We start from the raw sequence: 22070 nt of genomic DNA, 5'->3' as shown, positions 1-22070 counted from the left end.
ATTTGTTTTATTATTTTTTTTAATCTTCCAAGCCCTGGTGGATGCACAAAATGAAATAATATAAAATAGTTGTGTTGATACAAAATAGTATCTTGGATTAAGGGGTTTTTTTTGTTTTGAAACACTTTGTTCATTTAATTTCTTCATTCCCCTGGTATTTTCAAATAGGAGGAATGGAGGGGAACTCAATGGGGAAACTGACAGAAAGTATCTTCTGTTCCCACTGCTTTTCCCCTACCTGTTATTGCTCTTTTTTTAATATTTTATTATTATTTATTAGATTTGTATGCCACCCCTCTCCGTAGACTTGGGGCGGCTCACAACAGTGATAAAAACAATACATGGTAACAAATCTAATAATTAAAATCTAAAATAACAGTTTTGCATTAAAAAGTCTAAAAAGAAAAAACCCCAATACAGTAGAACCCCGACTTACGAGACTAATTGGTTCCGGAAGGAGGCTCGTAAGTCGGAACGCTCGTATGACGAAACATTGTTTCCCATAGGAAACAATGTAAAGTCAATTAATCCGTGCAACAACAAAAAAAAACCGCTGCCGCCGAACGCGGAAGTTAGCGTTTGGCTTCAGGAGACAGCTGCGAAGTGGCGCGCGTGTTTTAAAACGTCGCAGCCGGCCTGGGGGGCTCGGGGGGAAGCCCCCGAGCCCCCCAGGCCGGCTGCGACGTTTTAAAACACCCGCGCCGCTTCGCAGCTGTCTCCTGAAGCCAAACGCGGAAGTTAGCGTTCGGCTTCAGGAGACAGCTGCGAAGCGGCACGCGTGTTTTAAAAGGTTGCAGCCGGCCTGGGGGGGTTGCCAGCACCCCAGCGAGCCCCCCAGGCCGGCTGCAACCTTTTAAAACACGCGGGATACGAGCGCCAAGGAGCTGTCTCCTGAAGCCGAATGCGGAAGTTAGCGTTCGGCTTCAGGAGACAGCTCCTTGGCGCTCGTATCCCGAATGTGAGCTCGGGAGGCGAACAAAAATGTCGCTCCCCTCCCAGCTCTTATCTCGAGTAGCTCGTAAGTAGAGCTGCTCGTATGTTGAGGTTCCACTGTATATAAAATACATACACACAGTCATATCATGCAGAAAACTACATAGGCAAGGGGGGGATGTCTCAGTTCCCCGAAGCCTGACGACAGAGGTGGGTTTTAAGGAGTTTACGAAAGGCAAGGAGGGTGGGGGCAGTCCTAATCTCTGGGGGGAGTTGATTCCAGAGGGTCGCAGCCGCCACAGAGAAGGCTCTTCCCCTGGGTCCCGCAAGAAGACATTGTTTAGTCGACGGGACGCGGAGAAGACCAACTCTGTGGGACCTAACCGGCTGCTGGGATTTGTGCGGCAGAAGGCGGTCTCGCAGATATCCTGGTCCGGTGCCATGAAGGGCTTTATAGGTCATAACCAACACTTTGAACTGTGACCGGAAACTGATCGGCAACCAATGCAGACTGCAGAGTATTGGAATAACATGGGTATACTTAGGAAAGCCCATGATTGCTCTCGCAGCTGCATTCTGCACGATCTAAAGTTTCCGAACACTTTTCAAAGGTAGCCCCATGTAGAGTGTTACAGTAGTCGAACCTCAAGGTGATGAGGGCATGAGTGACTGTGAGCAGTGACTCCCGGTCCAGATAGGGCCGCAACTGGTGCACCAGGCGAACCTGGGCAAACGTCCCTCTCGCCACAGCTGAAAGATGTTTCTCTAATGTGAGCTGTGGATCGAGGAGGATGCCCAAGTTGCGAACCCTCTCTGAGGGGGTCAATAATTCCCCCCAGGGTAATGGATGGACAGATGGAATTGTCCTTGGGAGGCAAAACCCACAGCCACTCCGTCTTATCAGGGTTGAGTTTGAGTCTGTTGACACCCATCCAGGCCCCAACAGCCTCCAGACACCGGCACATCACTTCCACTGCTTCATTGACTGGACTTGGGGTGGAGATGTAAAGCTGGGTATCATCTGCGTACTGATGATACCTCACCCCATGCCCTTGGATGATCTCCTTAGTAATTTTTATATAATAATTCAAAGCTGTGAATATACCTAATATTCTTTCCCTGTCCTATTTTCTGCACAACAACAACCCTGCGAGGTGGGTTGGGCTGAGAGTGACTAGTCAAGGTCACCCAGCTGTTTTTCGTTCTTAAGCTGGAACTAGAACTCACAGTTTCTCAGTTTCTAGCCTGGTGCCTTAACCACTAGACATAAGGAAGCATCTCCGAAATGATTGTCCAGCGGGACACAGATTGTCTAGTATGAACAGTGCCTCTGAACATATATGGACAGCAGTCTGGAATGTGTCATATTAGAGACATGTCTTCATTGCGTTAATAAAGTAGTGACGGATTTAATGTTTATACCGGTTTCTGAAGCCAATAATTGGTACACTGTATTAGCTGCAATGGAGATTGACCATTTGAGTAAAATAAGACTTTCTTTCATTCTCAACTCCTACTCACTACAGCAAGAGATAGGTAGACAATAGGTACCAGCTCAGTGAACTTTAAGAAAATAAAGACATATTGTGAGTTCATAAGGCAGATTCAGTTCAATTTGATCAGCATACACCGTTGTCTTTATACAGAATAGTTGTGTGTATTCATCAGAGTATATCCTTGTCTGTTTCAGTAATCATCTTAGCAAAACCCTACAACTATTGATGGACCGAGTGGACGAAATGAGTCAAGATATTGTAAAATACAACACCTACCTAAGGAATACCAGCAAGCAGCAACAGCAAAAACACCAAGTAAGGTTTTTGGGACGGGCCGCCTGTCAAAATGTTTGAGAGTGAAATCAGTTCGTGATGGGATTTTGATACTAAGATTCAAATTGGCAGAAAAAGGGTTTTTTTTAATTTACTGTATTACATCACCTAAGCATACAAGCCAGTTTAGAAAGCTGTTCTTTCCGTCCTTGGCTTTTATTACATGGAGAATATGGGCTTTACTGCTGTGTCCTCTTTGACTAATCAGTATAAATCTGCAGAGGCAAATTTGTGAAACGGTTTTAAAGATGGAAAAATTGATTTTAAGAGAGTGGAGGGAAATCCAGGAAGGTTACCTAGTAGTACTTGCTCAAAGCAAGTAGGATGCTTGGCTGCATAGCTAGAGGTATAACAAGCAGGAAGAGGGAGATTGTGGTCCCCTTATATAGAGCGCTGGTAAGACCACATTTGTACTGTGTTCAGTTCTGGAGTCCTCACCTACAAAAAGATATTGACAAAATTGAACGGGTCCAAAGACGGGCTACAAGAATGGTGGAAGGTCTTAAGCATAAAACGTATCAGGAAAGACTTCATGAACTCAATCTGGAGGACAGAAGGAAAAGGGGGGACATGATCGAAACATTTAAATATGTTAAAGGGTTAAATAAGGTTCAGGAGGGAAGTGTTTTTAATAGGAAAGTGAACACAAGAACAAGGGGACACAATCTGAAGTTAGTTGGGGGAAAGATCAAAAGCAACGTGAGAAAATATTATTTTACTGAAAGAGTAGTAGATCCTTGGAGCAAACTTCCAGCAGACATGGTTGGTAAATCCACAGAAACTGAATTTAAACATGCCTGGGATAAACATATATCCATCCTAAGATAAAACACAGGAAATAGTATAAGGGCAGACTAGATGGACCATGAGGTCTTTTTCAGCCGTCAGTCTTCTATGTTTCTATGTTTCTAACTTCTAATGGCTGTAGTTGAGTTTCATGCACCATTGCTGGCTCTGCTCATTTTATTTAGCTCTACAGTTGAATGCAAGCACAAGAAAAGAAATTTTGGGGGGGAGGGAAGGGAATTACCTGTTATATGTTAAGTATAAAAATACATTTTATGGTTGTCTTTTACCCTTCTTGTTCTCTTTCCTTCTTCGCTTCTCCTCTGCCACCTTCCCGTTTCTTTCCACTTTTCATTCTCTCTGACATACAAAGGTTTATGCTCGTAGTCACTCATATTTTCTAAATCTGGATGCATTTTGTGTTCTGCTATCGAGCAGCAAAATGTCATCAGTCATTTCTTGATTCAGTGGCTAGAAGTGTAACAAAATCTGTACTGCTGAAGCTTTAACTGTTTGCCATTTAAGGGAGGGGGGCATTCTACATACCTCATAATAATATGTAACTCTCTCTTAAAGTAAGAATATTGGGAATATTTGCAGACTGCCTTCTCTCTTTTACTAATCTTAAACTATGTTGAAAGTGAAGCTGCATTCATTTTAAATTAATGTTATGACCTACTCATTCGGCTCTTCTTTTTTTCCTTGTAACCTTTCTGATTTTGTATATAAAAAGCTGAAATAGTAAATCAAAAGTTGAAATTGGTCGCTGTCTTAACATAGCTTCTGCTAACTTTAGCTCCATCACAAGTTTGCAGAAGTAAGCTAAGCCCAACCTATCTACTCCCAAAACATGAATGTGTAACTACATTAATGCCTTTGATTGGTTTTCTTAGACATGTTGTACAAATCAGATGTTTACTCCTGATGGCTATTGAGATGTGAACATCTTGGGGAGATTAACAAAGAGCAAGAGTGGACAGTTAGAAACATAGAAACATAGAAAACTGACGGCAGAAAAAGACCTCATGGTCCATCTAGTCTGCCCTTATACTATTTCCTGTATTTTATCTTACAATGGATATATGTTTATCCCAGGCATGTTTAAATTCAGTTACTGTGGATTTACCAACCACGTCTGCTGAAAGTTTGTTCCAAGGATCTACTACTCTTTCAGTGAAATAATATTTTCTCACATTGCTTTTGATCTTTCCCCCAACTAACTTCAGATTGTGTCCCCTTTTTCTTGTGTTCACTTTCCTATTAAAAACACTTCCCTCCTGAAACTTATTTAACCCTTTAATATATTTAAATGTTTCGATCATGTCCCCCCTTTTCCTTCTGTCCTCCAGACTATACAGATTGAGTTCATTAAGTCTTTCCTGATACGTTTTATGCTTAAGACCTTCCACCATTCTTGTAGCCCGTCTTTGGACCTGTTCAATTTTGTCAATATCTTTTTGTAGGTGAGGTCTCCAGAACTGAACACAGTATTCCAAATGTGGTCTCATCAGCGCTCTATATAAGGGGATCACAATCTCCCTCTTCCTGCTTGTTATACCTCTAGCTATGCAGCCAAGCATCCTACTTGCTTTTCCTACCGCCCGACCACACTGCTCATCCATTTTGAGACTGTCAGAAATCACTACCCCTCTTCTGAAGTTTTTGCTAACACAGAACTGCCAATGCAATACTCAGATTGAGGATTCCTTCTCCCCAAGTGCATTATTTTACATTTGGAAACATTAAACTGCAGTTTCCATTGCTTTGACCATTTATCTAGTAAAGCTAAATCATGTACCATATTACAGACCCCTCCAGGAATATCAACCCTATTGCACACTTTAGAGTCATCGGCAAATAGGCAAACCTTCCCTACCAAACCTTCCCCTATGTCACTCACAAACCTATTAAAAAGAATAGGACCCAGAACAGACCCTTGTGGCACACCGCTTGTAACCTGTCTCTGCTCCGAATACTCGCCATTAACAATAACTCTCTGATGTCTATGCTTCAGCCAGCTTGAAATCCACTGAACTATCCAGGGATTAAGTCCAATCTTCACTAATTTATCTATCGGCTCTTTATGTGGAACCGTATCAAAGGCTTTGCTGAAGTCCAGATAGGCAATATCCACGGCACCACCTTTTCTATTAAACACTCAAAGTGACAACATTTTGATGGAGGAGAGCGCTACAGTAGGCAGGATGTGATGCCAAGCTATTGGAATTCCATCACATACTACGCTAAGTCCACTTCGAACACAGGCTGTAATTTTCACGATTTCTGCTTCAAAGTGGCCTTTCAGACTATGTCAGTTTCTTGTTAAGAATAAATTATTTGACAGGCAATTCAGTTTTAAGGTTTGGAATCTTCCCACATTCTACCCTTTTAAGTCCGAGACCATCCATTTTTTTTCTATGAGCAATTAAAGATCTGTGGGTCACAGTATGGCTTGTAATAGTGGCTTTAGGTTGCACAGCATTAAAAGGAGATGGGTGGATTAAAGTATATTTTGCCTTCCTAAGGAATATAACTCTGCATTTTGAAATCCAGATGTGCTATATAAAATATAATATTGCCTTTGTTGAATTCAGGACCCTTGTAGGCCAGAAATAAAGAAGCTACATGTAGTCTTCTCCTATTGACCAGCTAAACCAGGGGTCTTCAACCTTGGCAACTTTAAGACTTGTGAACTTCAACTTCCAGAATTCTGGGAGTTGAAGTCCATAAGTCTTAAAGTTGCTAAAATTGGTCTAAATCAGAGGTCTTTAACCTTTTGGACCTCAGGGACTCCCAAGGTCATAATTTTAAATCCTGCAGAGCACCAACCAAATTTATAATTTTAAATCCCACGGACCCTAATTTATAATTTTAAGTCCTGCAGACCAGTGGTGAAATCTAAAAATTGTCCCTACCAGTTCTGTGGTCATGGCTTGGTGGTCAGGTGACCGGGTGGGCATTGCCAACTTGTAAAATGTGGTGAAACTCATCTAACAATGCTCTTGCTTAGTAACCAAAATTTTGGGCTCAATTGTGATCATAAGTCTTTCAGACCACCATAATTTTCTCATGTATCACCAGTGGACCATGGACCACCGGTTGGTGACTTATGGTCTAAATGACAGCCTAAAGTTATGACGACGACGACGACTGTGCAACCCATTTACAACCTATGTGGTGCTCCTCAGCCATTACAATCAGTATGAATTTTCCTGTGCCTGACCTGTGTATCTCCCTCCCCCCCTTTGCAAAGCATAGACTGGAGAGAAAGGGATAGCAAGAAACCAACCTGTTAGTTCTTCTGAAGATCAAAAACAGTATGACGGCAGTAGAAGCCTGTAGCTGGGAATCATAGGCAAACAGCTTATAAGTACTTTCTTGAAATATCTTTCTCTCCAGCCTCTCTGTTATGTGAACGCATGGCTGGGGAGGAAGCAAGTGGTTTCTGTAGGAATCTCTCCTTTGTCTGGCCTTTTTTGCTGCTATTAGGCAAACACCATCACTTGCTTTCGATGTGTAGAAAAGCAGACGGCTTACTCTCTTAAAACCTCTCTCCAATCTCTGCTTTGCAAATGGGGGAAGAAGTCAGGCAAAGGAGAGATTGCTTACAATTAATATTGTCTTGAATGATAAGACAAATTGATCCCTTAAGATAAAATCCCCCCAGTTATTATTTTATTGAATGTTCTTCCCACACCATTCTCCAATGCACTTGCAAGGAGAGTCCAAGATGGGTTATACTTCAGTCTGATTGGTAGGGACTGAGTTTTAATTTAAATAATTACTAGGCAGGCACCGCCTCCCCCCTTAGCCCTCCAGTCTAAAAAACTCAGTCGCAGTAAAGGGACGCCTGAGTTACCTCTCGAGTAAAATTATTGTATTATTGTTGTTTATTTTGTATTGCACTAACCTTTGCATTTTATTTCCTTTTCCTTTAGGTGCAGACGGGGAATTATTGCCTCGGGCGGGCCTGGGTTCCAAACCTCCCGTGGGTTTAACCCAGTTGCCTGCAGCTCCTCCCGACCCAAACCCACTCAGCACAGAGAGATTCCAGCAAGCTGCCTTTGTGGGTGCGGGAGTGAGCGCCCGGGTGACCTACCTCCGAGGTGGCACCCGGAGGACGAGGAAGTGGCTGACGCCTCGGGGGATCCGTCCCCCCCCCGGCGAATAAGCCACCGGCCGAGCGTTGGCGCTTCTCTCCAGCGGCCGCGGGGGGAGGAAGCTACCCCCCCTCCCCCAACGAAGGCAGGCGAGAGCCGATCCAGCCATCCATTCCCCCAGAGAAGCGGCGGATCGGCTCGAAAGGAGGATTGCAAGGCGATCGCAAGAGGCGGGAGGGGCCGGCTTCCCGCCCGCCGGTGAGGCTGCGATCAGTTGCCAGGGCAACGACCCGCGGCCATCTTGGATGCACTGACGCAGCAAAGGGCGGCAGCCATCTTGGGAAGGTCTGAAACCTCCCGGCTGCAGTTTCCCGCCCACAGGCTGCCCGCGTTGCCATGGAAACCGGCCGGCGGCCATGTTGATGAGGTCGCCGGCTCGGAACTGAACTCAGCCACACCCCTTACCGAGGCTGGCAGGGAGAGCACGCAGGCGCAGAGAGGAGCACTCCTGGCCTTTCGCTTTCACTTCTGAGAGACTATCCTTGCTTACACGGGGCCCCGTGGACTACGCAAGAGTTTCAAATCAGTATTATAAAATCGTGAGTGTTACCTTGGGGCATGGCTGACCAAACAGCACAGGTTGGGGAGGAGACCACCCCTACTAGGCCCAGTACCCCCAAGGAGAAAGCCTCAAAATCCAAATCTGCACAGAGCTCTTCACTAAGGGATGCAGAGAAGCGCATCAGAGCTCTTGAAAAACAACTAGAGGCCTCACAGAGAGCAGCAGGGCCGGCTGTGCCTACAAATCAGCAGGCTCCTGCCAATCCCTCTATTTCACCCCCTATGTTTTACCAAGGGGCAGCAACCTCAGTCTCAGAGAGGGATTGGTCCCCAGAAAGAGGGAGCCAGGCCTGGATGCCACCCAGGCCCGAGCCATTTGGCCTGGGGAGACAAGCTGCGGGGTGGCCTTCTAATTACCCCCCCTCTCAGACCTCGCAATATGCTCAGACAGCCACCTTTACCCCTACGGCGGCAGGCCTGCGCAATACCCATGATACCTGGCAGAGCATGCCCCAGGCCCTGCAGGAGATGATCGCTACCACGTATAACCAGGGTCTTGTCACCGGGGCACAACAACACCAGCAGGCCCCAGTGGGACTCCCTCCAATGAGGTCTAGAGACCCCTGGACGGCCCCTGCCACACAATCCTTAATGGAATCCATGGAGGAGGAGGATGCCTACCGTGATGACTTCAGCGCAGCTGAGGATGACCTGTCCGGGGATGACCAGCCGCCGGAACAACCCACCTATACGGGCCTGTTCAAGTCCTCCCTCTTCAAGGTGCTCCTGAATAAGGCAAAGCTGACTATCGATCAGGCTGGTGAGAGCGGCCAAGCGGTGCCTCCGGAGGCATCCCAGCCAACAGGAGGCCTGTTTGTCTTCCCTAAACAGGAGACCGTAAACATCCCGTCTTCCCACCTGTTCCTGGAGACCATTCAGCGCCCGTGGGAAAATCCAGCAGCGGCTCAGGGTCCCTCCAACCTTGACCATAAATTCTACACCTTTGACCAACAGATGGAGGAACTGTTGGAATTCCCAGCCGTGGACAAGCCCGTAACGAGCCTTGTGTCTAACGCCCTAGTACCTTCTGAGTCGCAAGAAGGCCTGAAGGCTGAGGACAAGCGGGCAGAGAACGTGGCTCGCAGAACCCACCAGATGGCAGCCTGGGCCGTATGAGCCGCCTCGGCAGCCTCATTTTTTAATAGGGCCATGCTCCTCTGGATTAAGGAGATCCAGGCTAGGGCCGACCCAGAAGACGGAAGACTCCGTCAGGACCTCAACAAACTGCTGGCGGCCACCAAATTTTCGGCAGATGCCACTGTCAACGCCGCCAAGTTCGCTTCACGAGCAATGGCCTCTTCTGTGGCCTCGCGCAGACTCATTTGGCTCCGCAACTGGCAGGCGGATGTCAAGTCCAAGTGGAGTCTTGCCTCCGCCTCGTTCAAGGGGAAGAAGCTGTTCGGGGAAGTCCTTGACGATGTCCTGATCGAGGACAAGGACAAGAAGAAGGTGATGCCCAGGGCTAACAGACGGCAGGATAGGCGGTCCACCCCCTATCAACGACGTCAGCCCTTTCAAGCAGAGCCCTCCTCGACCAACTCCCAGGCAACGAGGCCGTACTTCCAGGGCTCCTTCAACCAGGGAGCCTTTAGGTCGGACAGGTCCTACCAGACGGACCGAGGCAGATCGTACCAAGGTCGCCGCCCCTTCAGAGGAGGTAACAGGGGCTTTAGGAAGAACAAGTGACTTTCAGAGAGACACCCCACTAGGCGGCAGACTGCGGTTCTTCCCCGACATCTGGAAAACCACAGCCGCAGACGCATGGGCGGTAGCCACGGTTTCCCAAGGCCTGAGGATCGAATTCATCCGACCTCCCCCCCATCGCTTCCTACCTTGCCGTACCCCGTCAGACTTTCAGAAGAGAAAACTCCTTTGCCAAGAGGTATCTCACCTCCTAGAGATACGGGCCATAGAGGAGGTACCCTTGGCTCATCAAGGCAGGGGATTCTACTCGGCAATATTTCTCGTACCAAAATCCTCAGGAGGAGTGCGAATGATCCTCAATCTCCGACAGTTGAACCTCTACGTGAAATACCGGAGATTCAGAATGCACTCACTAAAAACTATTCTGGCCTCCATAAGACACAAGGATTTTATGACGTCAATAGACCTGAAAGAGGCCTACCTGCACGTTCCCATCTTCCCACTTCACAGGCAATTCCTGCGATTTTACCTAGACGGCAGACACTTCCAATACAGGGCGATGCCTTTTGGACTATCCTCCGCCCCCAGGACATTTACGAAATTACTGGACGTCCTCACGGCCAGTCTCAGACGACAGTCAGTATGCGTGATGGCGTAGCTAGACGATATTGTCATTCTGTCAAGAACCAGAGAACAGGCATGCAGAGACTCTCAACTGACAATACAGACACTACAAGACCATGGCTTTACAGTCAACTGGTCAAAGAGTCAACTAACACCCACACATCGTCTTGCCCACCTGGGCACCACTATAGACTCCAACCTGGGTGCGGTTTTTCTGTCCCAGGAAAGACAAAGGACAATCAGGACTCTGATAAGAGAGCTGGGACCTCAGCAATATCCCACTCTTGCCCTTTTATCGAAGATCCTGGGAACCTTAGTTTCCTGCATAGATATAGTGCCATGGGCGAGACACCATTTACGCCCACTCCAATGGTTCCTGCTCCCCTATCAGAGGCAAAAGACCAGTCACTCCCTCAGGAGAGTCCCCCTCAGTATCAGAGTACGCACCTCCCTACAATGGTGGAGGTCCCCTTCTCTGACCAAAGGATCCTTATTTCTGGACAAGGAGCTTATTACAATAACAACCGATGCCAGTTTGACAGGGTGGGGAGCACATCTCTCTTCACACATGGTTCAGGGACTCTGGGAGCCTCAAGACCTACAAGAGGTCAATATAAATTTCCTAGAGTTGAAGGCTGTTTCATTGGCCCTCCACAGCCTTGCCCATCTAGTACGGGGTCAACATGTACGCATCCTGACCGACAACGTTTCCACACGGTCTCACATCAACCGACAAGGGGGAACACGGTCACGGAGATTAATGAAGGAATCAACATCACTCCTCAGATGGGCAGAAGGGAATCTAGCCTCGCTTTCAGCGGAACACATTTCCGGAGTAGAGAATGTGTGGGCGGACTGGCTCAGCCGCCAGACGCTCGACCCGGGCGAATGGCGACTGGACCCCAGGATTTTTCAGGAGGTGGTAAGGAGATTTGGGGAACCGGTGATAGACTTGTTTGCAACCAACCTAAACACCCAGCTTCCTCACTTCTTCGCTCGATTTCCCAACCCGGGCGCGGAAGGGGTGGATGCCCTGACACTTCGATGGCCTCAGGGTCTTCTTTATGCGTTCCCTCCTCTGTCCATCCTTCCCAGGGTGATTCGGAAAATTCTGGAGGAGAGAGCAGAAGTGATACTGATAGCCCCGTTTTGGCCCCGGCGCATCTGGTTCGCAGACCTAGTGCAACTGTCGAGGTCACCCAATTGGAGGATACCGGACCAACGGATCTCCCTGACACAGGGGTCCTTCTCTCATCCGGAGCCACAGTGGTGGCATCTAACCGTGTGGCGCTTGAGCGGGAATATCTAAAACGCCAGGCCCTACCGGACACAGTCATTGACACCATACAAGCCGCCCGTAGACCATCTACAAGATGAATCTACCAGGCAACTTGGGCTACCTTCCATAAGTTCTGTGAGCAAAGGGAAGTAGATCCTCAGACGGCGTCGCCGCAGGTAATCTTATCATTTCTGCAAGCTGGACTAGAAAAGGACCTTGCCCCTAACACCTTACGCCGCCATGTTGCCGCTCTGGCCACCATCCTTTCGACAGACAGTTACCGTTCCCTTACCAGACATCCATGGATCAGGGATTTTCTGAAGGGAGCGACCAATCTCAAACCACCAGTGATTCATCGTTTCCCTTCCTGGGACCTCCCCTTGGTGTTGCACGCACTGACAGGTCCCCCCTTTGAACCTATCCGTCAGATCGCGTTCCTGGTTGCAATCACTTCAGCCAGGAGGGTTTCGGAGATTGCTGCCTTGTCAACAAGACCAGACCTTTGCCGCTTTGACCCCAACAGGGTAGTCCTTAGATTAGATCCGGCATTTATACCCAAGATAAACACGTCTTTTCACAGGACTCAGGATATCATCCTTCCGGACTTCTGTGCTCGTGGGACTCATCCGTCTGTATTACGATGGCATAAGCTGGACGTAAGACGAGCCTTAAAGATTTACGTTCGGAGGACTAAGGATGTTAGAACGTCAGAAGCCCTGTTCGTGTCCTTTGCCACCAGAACTATGGGCACTAAGGTGTCTTCTCAAACTATCAGTCGATGGTTGAGGGAATGTATTGCAGAGGCATACAGGGCTAAGGGATCCCCAATTCCTTCGGGGATAACGGGACATTCCACTCGAAGTGCGGCAGCTTCATCGGCCTGGAGGACCCAGGCCTCGTTGGAGGACATATGTAGAGCAGCCTCGTGGGCAGCTCCATCAACTTTTATCAAACATTATAGGATCGACTCCTTTGCTTCGGAGGAAGCAGTGTTTGGGAGGAGGGTGCTACAAGGGGTTTGTTCTTATGTGGAACCCCTGGTCCAGTCTTGTCCCTCCCCGTGATTGCAACTTGGGCATATCCCATCTTGGACTCTCCTTGCAAGTTCATTGGAGAAAGACCGTTGAACTTACCTGAACGGTCTTCTCGATGCACTGCAAGGAGAGTCCAAACCCTCCCGACTCTGGGACCAGGGTTTCTGTGGGGGGGGGGGGGTGCTATTTAGTTACTGTTGTGGTTGGAAGTTTTTATGGTTTAATAAATGGTTTTGCTTTACTGCTCCTTCGCCTTACTTTAGACTGGAGGGCTAAGGGGGGAGGCGGTGCCTGCCTAGTAATTATTTAAATTAAAACTCAGTCCCTACCAATCAGACTGAAGTATAACCCATCTTGGACTCTCCTTGCAGTGCATCGAGAAGACCGTTCAGGTAAGTTCAACGGTCTTTTCCATTATGAGGCCACTTAGTGCAGTGGACAAATCATAATGGAAAGGAAGAAATTACATAGAAACATAGAAGATTGACGGCAGAAAAGGACCTCATGGTCCATCTAGTCTGCCCTAATACTATTTCCTTTATTTTATCTTACGATGGATATGGTTATCCCAGACATGTTTAAATTCAGTTACTGTGGATTTACCAACCAGTGAAATCGCAGCATCGCAAGAACACCGAAGTCCTCGAAACCCCACCTCCGGACCTCTGTGTATTTGCAATACTGCGATTTCACTGAGGCTCCCCTCGCTGGGAAACCCCACCTCCAGACTTCCCTTGCCAGCGAAGCGTCCGTTTTTGCACTGCTGGGATTCCCCTGCAGCATGACAAAAACACGGAAGTCCGGAGGTGGGGTTTCCCATGGAGGGGAGCCTCAGGGGAATCCCAGCAGCGCAAAAATGGGTGTTTCGCTGGCAACAGAAGTCTGGAGGCGGGGCATCCCAGCGGCGGCGGTGGGTTTGTAAGGTGAAAATAGAGGCAAAAAAATCTTAAATCCCGGGTTTGTATCTCGAAAAGTTTGTATGACGAGGCGTTTGTAAGACGAGGTATCACTGTATTTGGTCTAGATCAGCCTCGAAACTTAGTTTAAGCTACCCAAAGGGCATTCCTGTCTTTCCTTCAGACGATTTCCAAGAAATGTACTTTGGATCAAAGCATCTGTTGAACTCTTGTCTGTCTTTAGTACCAGCAGAGACGTCAGCAAGAAAACCTTCAGCGTCAAAGTAGAGGAGAACCTCCGCTTCCTGAGGAAGATGTGAACAAACTCTTCAAGCCACCACAGCCTCCTCCCAGGATGGACTCCCTTTTGATTGCAGGTAATGATCTAGAGCAATGCTTCTCAAATAGTCGGGCGGGAGGGCCCCCGGGGGAGCGCGGAGAGATGACAGCGGGAGATACGTGTGACCCCAGAGAATATATGTGGTCCCTCTCAATTGATTCCCCTAACCCAGGGGTAGGCAAAGTTGGCTCTCCTATGACATGTGGACTTCAACTCCCAGAATTCCTGAGCTAGCATGATTAGCTCAGGAATTCTGGGAGTTGAAGTCCACAAGTCATAGAAGAGCCAACTTTGCCTATCCCTGCCCTAGCCGAAAACAGGCTCCACTGAGTTCTGTATTGCCTTCCCCAGCCAATAGTTTGCTTGCAGCTTATAATAATTTTCTGGAATTGCAGAAAAAAGGACAGAGGCCAAGGCACAAAGGCAAAAAGAATATACACTATGAAGTTAAAGACACATTGAAAAGGAAGTATTGGCAATGATTTTGTCCAATCTAACGCCCACCCAATTCCCAATTAACCTGCTGGCTGGGAGTTCTGGAAATTAATGTATTGGGAAGGCACCATGTTGGGAGAAGGATGAACTAGAGATATGTTTTTGTGATAAACCATGGTTTAAAAAAATCCTGATGTTCCTGTTTTTGGTTCCTTGTGCCATGCTAATTCAGGAGCCAAAGATCATGTGTGGGTTACAAAATTTCAAATATAATTTGAATTTCCCTGAATATGGAGCTCTTCAAATCATTTTAGATGGATAGGATACTATAAAATATGTGGAACTGTATAAATATTAGCCTTCTTGGCTAACTGAAAATAGGTATAGCTTGAATTTTGATCGTTCTCTAGCAACAAAGTCTTTTTTTTTTAAAGGGAAGCCTCTTTCAAAACTTTTTTTCACCTTTTTTTCAATTATGTTTCCATTCAATTCTGCTTTAATGTATTATACTTCAGTTAGGAGAAAGGACAACTGATTTATATTTCAACAGCCCTCCGCCAATTTCTTTTTAGAAGTCTGGGGGGGAAAACCCCTAAAAGCCTTCACTTTTTAAATTCATGCAGAATTAAGTTGTGGATCAAAGCTGAAATGTGGCTGGTTTTGTCTCACAGGCGTTTAAAAAACGTTTTGAAGTGGAACGTGGAAATGAAAATGTATTGGTCTGCTAAGCAATTTTAATTTTGATAATCTGGCTTTGTCTTTTTGCTCTTCCTGATTAGTAGAGGAAATAAATTATAAGAGTAAACTATGTACAAAAAGAGGGGGCACGGACAAGGTGACACTTTTTTGATTTGTGTAGCACTTCAGACAAACCCTTCACAGACTGCTGACTTGAAAAATTGCTAATAACATGAGGTAGCTAACAAAAACATGACCTATAAAATGTCAGCTGGCTGAAGAAAGCAGCATTTTTAGAGATAGAGCAGAAATGAGTGTGTGTTTGTGTGTGTGTGTGTGTGTGTGTACATTCAGTACCATAATACTGTTGCTATTCCTATTTTTAGGCCTATTTTTCCAATTATTTCACTTATTTATTAAGTTATTCCATTTTATAGGATTTATCTGTCATAAATTTTCAGAATTGGATTTCTGAAAAAAACTTCTAATATTTACTGGTAGTTTTAGTCATAAAAGCCATATGTAAAATATGCAAGTTCCTAAAACTAAAAAAGAATTCACTAAATTTTGTGCTGATATAATTTGTGGCCTGCATGACTAAACCTAATTTTATTTTCATATCGTTTAGAATGCAAAATAGAATCAACTCATAAAATTGGGTGCGATTCACTTGCTTAGTTGTAAATAGATACAAAGGGATAAAAGAAGTTGAACATTTTCTAAAGCTAAAACATTATAAAACTAAAACCCCATTAAAAGTTATTTAAAAACTCAGTCACAGTCATACACATTCACACCATTCATAAAATTGGATGTACATTTATGGCCCCCAGGCCTACGGACAAAACCAGGTCTTCGTGGCATTCATTCATTCATTCATTCATTCATTCATTCATTCATTCATTCATTCATTCATTCATTCATTCATTAGAGTTGAAAGGGACCTTGCGGGTCATCAAGTCCAACCCCTGCTTAAGCAGCCAAATGACAGTCCAATCTCCTCTTGACAATGTCCAAAGTCGGGGAGTTCATAACCTCCCCAACTTTGGACATTTACGAAAGGTCAGCAAGGTGGGAGCTGTATGGACATCGGGCAGACGCTGGTTCCACAGAAGTTTTATATTAAAATATTTGCCTGATTTTTTTCATTAAAGTATTTTGTGTGTTTTTTTCTCTCCCCATCTCTTTTCTTCATAGGTCAAATTAATACTTACAGCCGGAACATCAAGGAATTCACAGCCCAGAATCTGGGCAAGCTTTTCTTGGCCCAGGCACTTCAAGAACACAACAATTAGGGAGGAAAATAAAGTATTTTTTTCCTTGCCTACCAACAGTGCAGACCTTTGGAATTGCAGCACATTTTTACTTTCATTCCACATTGTAAAATGAACCATGAATAAAACTCTTGTGTGTCTTGAGTAGAATTTGTCTTCTTTTAATGGGGGGGGCGGGAAGGGGGGGAGGGAAGCGTAATAAAATATGTAAAACTTGTTAGCATGTGCTTATTGACTGCCAGACAGCTATCTCTAGATTGTTATTTTCAAATGCCAACTTGCCCACAAGTTTTTGATAGAAAACAGATCAATCCTTCATAAGACCTTAAATTGCCATTTCAAACGAGGGGAGAAAAAAGCTTCTACACATAGAGATTTTGTTTTTTAAAAGAAAAAAATGCAGAGCCTCTTCAAAGAATTACTCCGTTGAAGCTAAATCACATTTCTCAAGTTGCCTTTTAAAAATCCATAGAAAGTTTGTCCTAAAATGGCTGGGTGAAATTATATTTTCCCCATAGTAATGGACAGGGACAAATCCATTGTGCTGCCAAGGAAGGTTGCAGGATTGAGTCTTCCGTCTCTTATATACTTTAGAATTATTTTCAAACAATGCCAAAGGCTCTTTTTAACTAGTGTTATAACACTTAAGAGTGGAATATAACTAGTTGCTTTGATAATGAACAGTTTCAGTCTATAGATTCTGCAGTTGCGTTATCATTCTGAACTTCTGATCATGTTTGAGTTTGTTCTGAGATGGGAGGTTTTGAATAAACAGAGATTCACACTTAGCACTATTTTTAAAAATATGAATCAGATAAATGGCAAAACGGTATTGAACATTTGAGAATCTTTCCTTGGGCAAAAATCTTCTCAAATGATTCAGGTGACAAATTAGCAAAAATGAATGGATGAGTCTTAGAAGTATCTAACTCGCTGATACATGTTCTAGGACCAACACTCTTTATACTTTACATTAATGACCTTTGCGATCATATTATAAGCAACTCTGTTCTCTTTGCTGACGATATAAAACTATTTAACACCAACAACAATGCTGCTACCCTTCAAAAAGACCTAGAATTTGTGTCAGAATGGTCAAACAATTGGCAACTCTTGAGCCGCTCCGAATCTTCGGAGAGGGGCGGCATACAAGTCTAATAAATAATAATTAATAATAATAACTTAATAATTAACTTAAATATTAAGATTTGTTTACATTGTATTATTGTTGTTGTTAGCTGCCCCGAGTCTACGGAGAGGGGCGACATACAAATCTGATTAATAAAATAAATAAATAAAATAAATACATAATAATTAATAATCATAATAACAACAACAACTTCAAATCTCAACCAACAAATGCTCTGTCTTGCACTTTGGCAAAAAAAACATAAAATAAATTCAGAACATAAAGTACAAGCTGAGTGGACACAACCTGTAGATGGCCCTCACTATGTCAAGGACCTTTTAGTACTCGTATCTAATGATTCAAATACCAAAACCCACTATAACAACATCATCAAAAAGGCATTAAAAGTTGCAAACCTAATCTTGCATAGCTTCTTCTCCGGTAATATAACACTACTAACCAGAGCATACAGAACATTTGCTAGACCAATTCTCAAATACAGCTCATCTCTCTGGAACCCACACTGCATATTGTACATTTATACAATTGAACGTGTCTACAGATATTTCACGAGAAGAGTCATCAAATACCTTATGCCACCTGACTTGAAATTTTAAGTTTAGACATCTAAAGTTTAGTTGTCTAAACTTAGTTGTCTAAGTTTAGACCACTTAGAACTACACCACCTTCAGTATGGCCTAGGGGTAGTTCATAAAATTATCTGCTAAAATGTCCTTCCTGTCAATAACTTTTTCAGCTTTAACAATACACGAGCACATAATAGATACAAACCTAAAGTAAACTATTCCAAACTCAATTGCAGAAAATACGACAGCAACAGTGATCAATGCCTGGAATGCACTACATGACTATGGTTTCATTCCCAAACCCTCAAACTTTTACCCTTAAACTATCTACTGTTGACCTCACCCCATTCCTAAGAGGTCAGTAAGGGGCATGCGTAAGTGTACCAGTGTGCTTGTCCTAATGACCCCATTTTATTTGTATCCATTCCATGCATTCAAATCATGTTTATACCTATATATGTTACCTAATACATGCTTGATAAATAAATAAATAAATAAAATTAAAAAGCTCCCATTCTATCAGGAGAAAGAATTGTTTCTAATAGAATAGAATAGAAAGACCGTTGAACTTACCTGAACGGTCTTCTCGATGCACTGCAAGGAGAGTCCAAGATGGGGTTATACTTCAGTCTGATTGGTAGGGACTGAGTTTTAATTTAAATAATTACTAGGCAGGCACCGCCTCCCCCCCTTAGCCCTCCAGTCTAAAGTAAGGCGAAGGAGCAGTAAAGCAAAAAACATTTATTAAACAATTGAACTGTCAACATGAAACTGTAACCATATAGCTCAAACCCCACAGAAACCCTGGTCTCAGAGTCGGGAGGGTTTGGACTCTCCTTGCAGTGCATCGAGAAGACCGTTCAGGTAAGTTCAACGGTCTTTCTCCAATGCACTTGCAAGGAGAGTCCAAGATGGGATATACCCAAGTTACGATCACAGGGAGGGGCAAGACTAGACCAGGGGTTCCACATAAGAACATACCCCTTGCAGTACCCTCCTCCCAAATGCTGCTTCCTCCGAAGCAAAAGAGTCAATTCTATAATGTTTGATAAACGTTGATGGAGCTGCCCACGTGGCTGCTCTACATATGTCCTCCAACGAGGCCTGGGTCCTCCAGGCCGATGAAGCTGCCGCACTTCGAGTAGAATGTCCCGTTATCCCCGAAGGAATTGGGGATCCCTTAGTCCTGTATGCCTCAGCAATACATTCCCTCAACCATCGGCTGATAGTCTGAGAAGACACCTTAGTGCCCATAGTTCTGGTGGCAAAGGACACGAACAGGGCTTCTGTCGTTCTAACATCCTTAGTCCTTCGAACGTAAATCTTTAAGGCTCGTCTTACGTCCAGCTTATGCCATCGTAATATAGACGGATGAGTCCCACGAGCACAGAAGTCCGGAAGGATGATATCCTGAGTCCTGTGAAAGGACGTGTTTATCTTGGGTATAAATGCCGGATCTAATCTAAGGACTACCCTGTTGGGATCAAAGCGGCAAAGGTCTGGTCTTGTTGACAAGGCAGCAATCTCCGAAACCCTCCTGGCTGAAGTGATTGCAACCAGGAACGCGGTCTTTAGGGTCAACAACCTTAACGATATCTGACGGATAGGTTCAAAGGGGGGACCTGTCAGTGCGTGCAACACCAAGGGGAGGTCCCAGGAAGGAAAACGATGAATCACTGGTGGTTTGAGATTGGTCGCTCCCTTCAGAAAATCCCTGATCCATGGATGTCTGGTAAGGGAACGGTAACTGTCTGTGGAAAGGATGGTGGCCAGAGCGGCAACATGGCGGCGTAAGGTGTTAGGGGCAAGGCCCTTTTCCAGGCCAGCTTGCAGGAATGATAAGATTACCTGCGGCGACGCCGTCTGAGGATCTACCTCCTTTTGCTCACAGAACTTATGGAAGGTAGCCCAAGTTGCCTGGTAGATTCTCCTTGTAGATGGTCTACGGGCGGCTTGTATGGTGTCAATGACTGTGTCCGGTAGGGCCTGGCGTTTTAGATATTCCCGCTCAAGCGCCACACGGTTAGATGCCACCACTGTGGCTCCGGATGAGAGAAGGACCCCTGTGTCAGGGAGATCCGTTGGTCCGGTATCCTCCAATTGGGTGACCTCGACAGTTGCACTAGGTCTGCGAACCAGATGCGCCGGGGCCAAAACGGGGCTATCAGTATCACTTCTGCTCTCTCCTCCAGAATTTTCCGAATCACTTTGGGGAGGATGGACAGAGGAGGGAACGCATAAAGAAGACCTTGAGGCCATCGAAGTGTCAGGGCATCCACCCCTTCCGCGCCCGGGTTGGGAAATCGAGCGAAGAAGCGAGGAAGTTGGGTGTTTAGGTTTGTTGCAAACAAGTCTATCACTGGTTCCCCAAATCTCCTTACCACCTCCTGGAAAATCCTGGGATCCAGTCGCCACTCGCCCGGGTCGAGCGTCTGGCGGCTGAGCCAGTCCGCCCACACATTCTCTACTCCGGAAATGTGTTCCGCTGAAAGCGAGGCTAGATTCCCTTCTGCCCATCTGAGGAGTGATGTTGATTCCTTCATTAATCTCCGTGACCGTGTTCCCCCTTGTCGGTTGATGTGGGACCGTGTGGAAACGTTGTCGGTCAGGATGCGTACATGTTGACCCCGTACTAGATGGGCAAGGCTGTGGAGGGCCAATGAAACAGCCTTCAACTCTAGGAAATTTATATTGATCTCTTGTAGGTCTTGAGGCTCCCAGAGTCCCTGAACCATGTGTGAAGAGAGATGTGCTCCCCACCCTGTCAAGCTGGCATCGGTTGTTATTGTAATAAGCTCCTTGTCCAGAAATAAGGATCCTTTGGTCAGAGAAGGGGACCTCCACCATTGCAGGGAGGTGCGTACTCTGGTACTGAGGGGGACTCTCCTGAGAGAGTGACTGGTCTTTTGCCTTTGATAGGGGAGCAGGAACCATTGGAGTGGGCGTAAATGGTGTCTCGCCCATGGCACTATATCTATGCAGGAAACTAAGGTTCCTAGGATTTTCGATAAAAGGGCAAGAGTGGGATATTGCTGAGGTCCCAGCTCTCTTATCAGAGTCCTGATTGTTCTTTGTCTTTCCTGGGACAGGAAAACCGCACCCAGGTTGGAGTCTATAGTGGTGCCCAGGTGGGCAAGCCGATGTGTGGGTGTTAGTTGGCTCTTTGACCAGTTGACTGTAAAGCCATGGTCTTGCAGTGTCTGTATTGTCAGTTGAGCGTCTCTGCATGCCTGTTCTCTGGTTCTCGACAGAATGACAATATCGTCTAGATACGCCATCACGCGTACCGACTGTCGTCTGAGACTGGCCGTGAGGACGTCCAGTAATTTCGTAAATGTCCTGGGGGCGGAGGATAGTCCAAAAGGCATCGCCCTGTATTGGAAGTGTCTGTCGTCTAGGTAAAATCGCAGGAATTGCCTGTGATGTGGGAAGATGGGAACATGCAGGTAGGCTTCTTTCAAGTCTATTGACGTCATAAAATCCCTGTGTCTTATGGAGGCCAGAATAGTTTTTAGTGAGTGCATTCTGAATCTCCGGTATTTCACGTAGAGGTTCAACTGTCGGAGATTGAGGATCATTCGCACTCCTCCTGAGGATTTTGGTACGAGAAATATTGCCGAATAGAATCCCCTGCCTTGCTGGGCCAAGGGTACCTCCTCTATGGCCCCTATCTCTAGGAGGTGAGATACTTCTTGGCATAGGAGTTTTCTCTTCTGAAAGTCTGACGGGGTACGGCAAGGTAGGAAGCGATGGGGGGGAGGCCGGATGAATTCGATCCTCAGGCCCTGGGAAACCGTGGATACCGCCCATGCGTCTGCGGCTGTGGTTCTCCAGATGTCGGGGAAGAACCGCAGTCTGCCGCCTAGTGGGGTGTCTCTCTG

General features: G+C 45.8%; 1 protein-coding gene across 1 annotated transcript in view; it reads left to right on the top strand.

Annotated features, from left to right (window-relative positions):
• The window catches only part of EIF3H (eukaryotic translation initiation factor 3 subunit H), a 142421-nt gene extending 125804 nt beyond the window's left edge, over nucleotides 1-16617 (top strand). The window contains exons 6-8 of the mRNA XM_070748230.1: nucleotides 2624-2744; nucleotides 13991-14123; nucleotides 16397-16617. Coding sequence (XP_070604331.1) covers nucleotides 2624-2744; nucleotides 13991-14123; nucleotides 16397-16494 — 352 coding nt within the window. The 3' untranslated portion in view covers nucleotides 16495-16617. The remainder of the gene's footprint in view (nucleotides 1-2623; nucleotides 2745-13990; nucleotides 14124-16396) is intronic.
• The last annotated feature ends 5453 nt before the right edge of the window (nucleotides 16618-22070 follow it).

Source organism: Erythrolamprus reginae, chromosome 3 (assembly GCF_031021105.1).
Source record: "Erythrolamprus reginae isolate rEryReg1 chromosome 3, rEryReg1.hap1, whole genome shotgun sequence".
NCBI lineage: Eukaryota > Metazoa > Chordata > Lepidosauria > Squamata > Dipsadidae > Erythrolamprus > Erythrolamprus reginae.
Note: the sequence above shows the minus strand (reverse complement) of the source record. Positions and strands in the feature narration are given on the sequence as shown.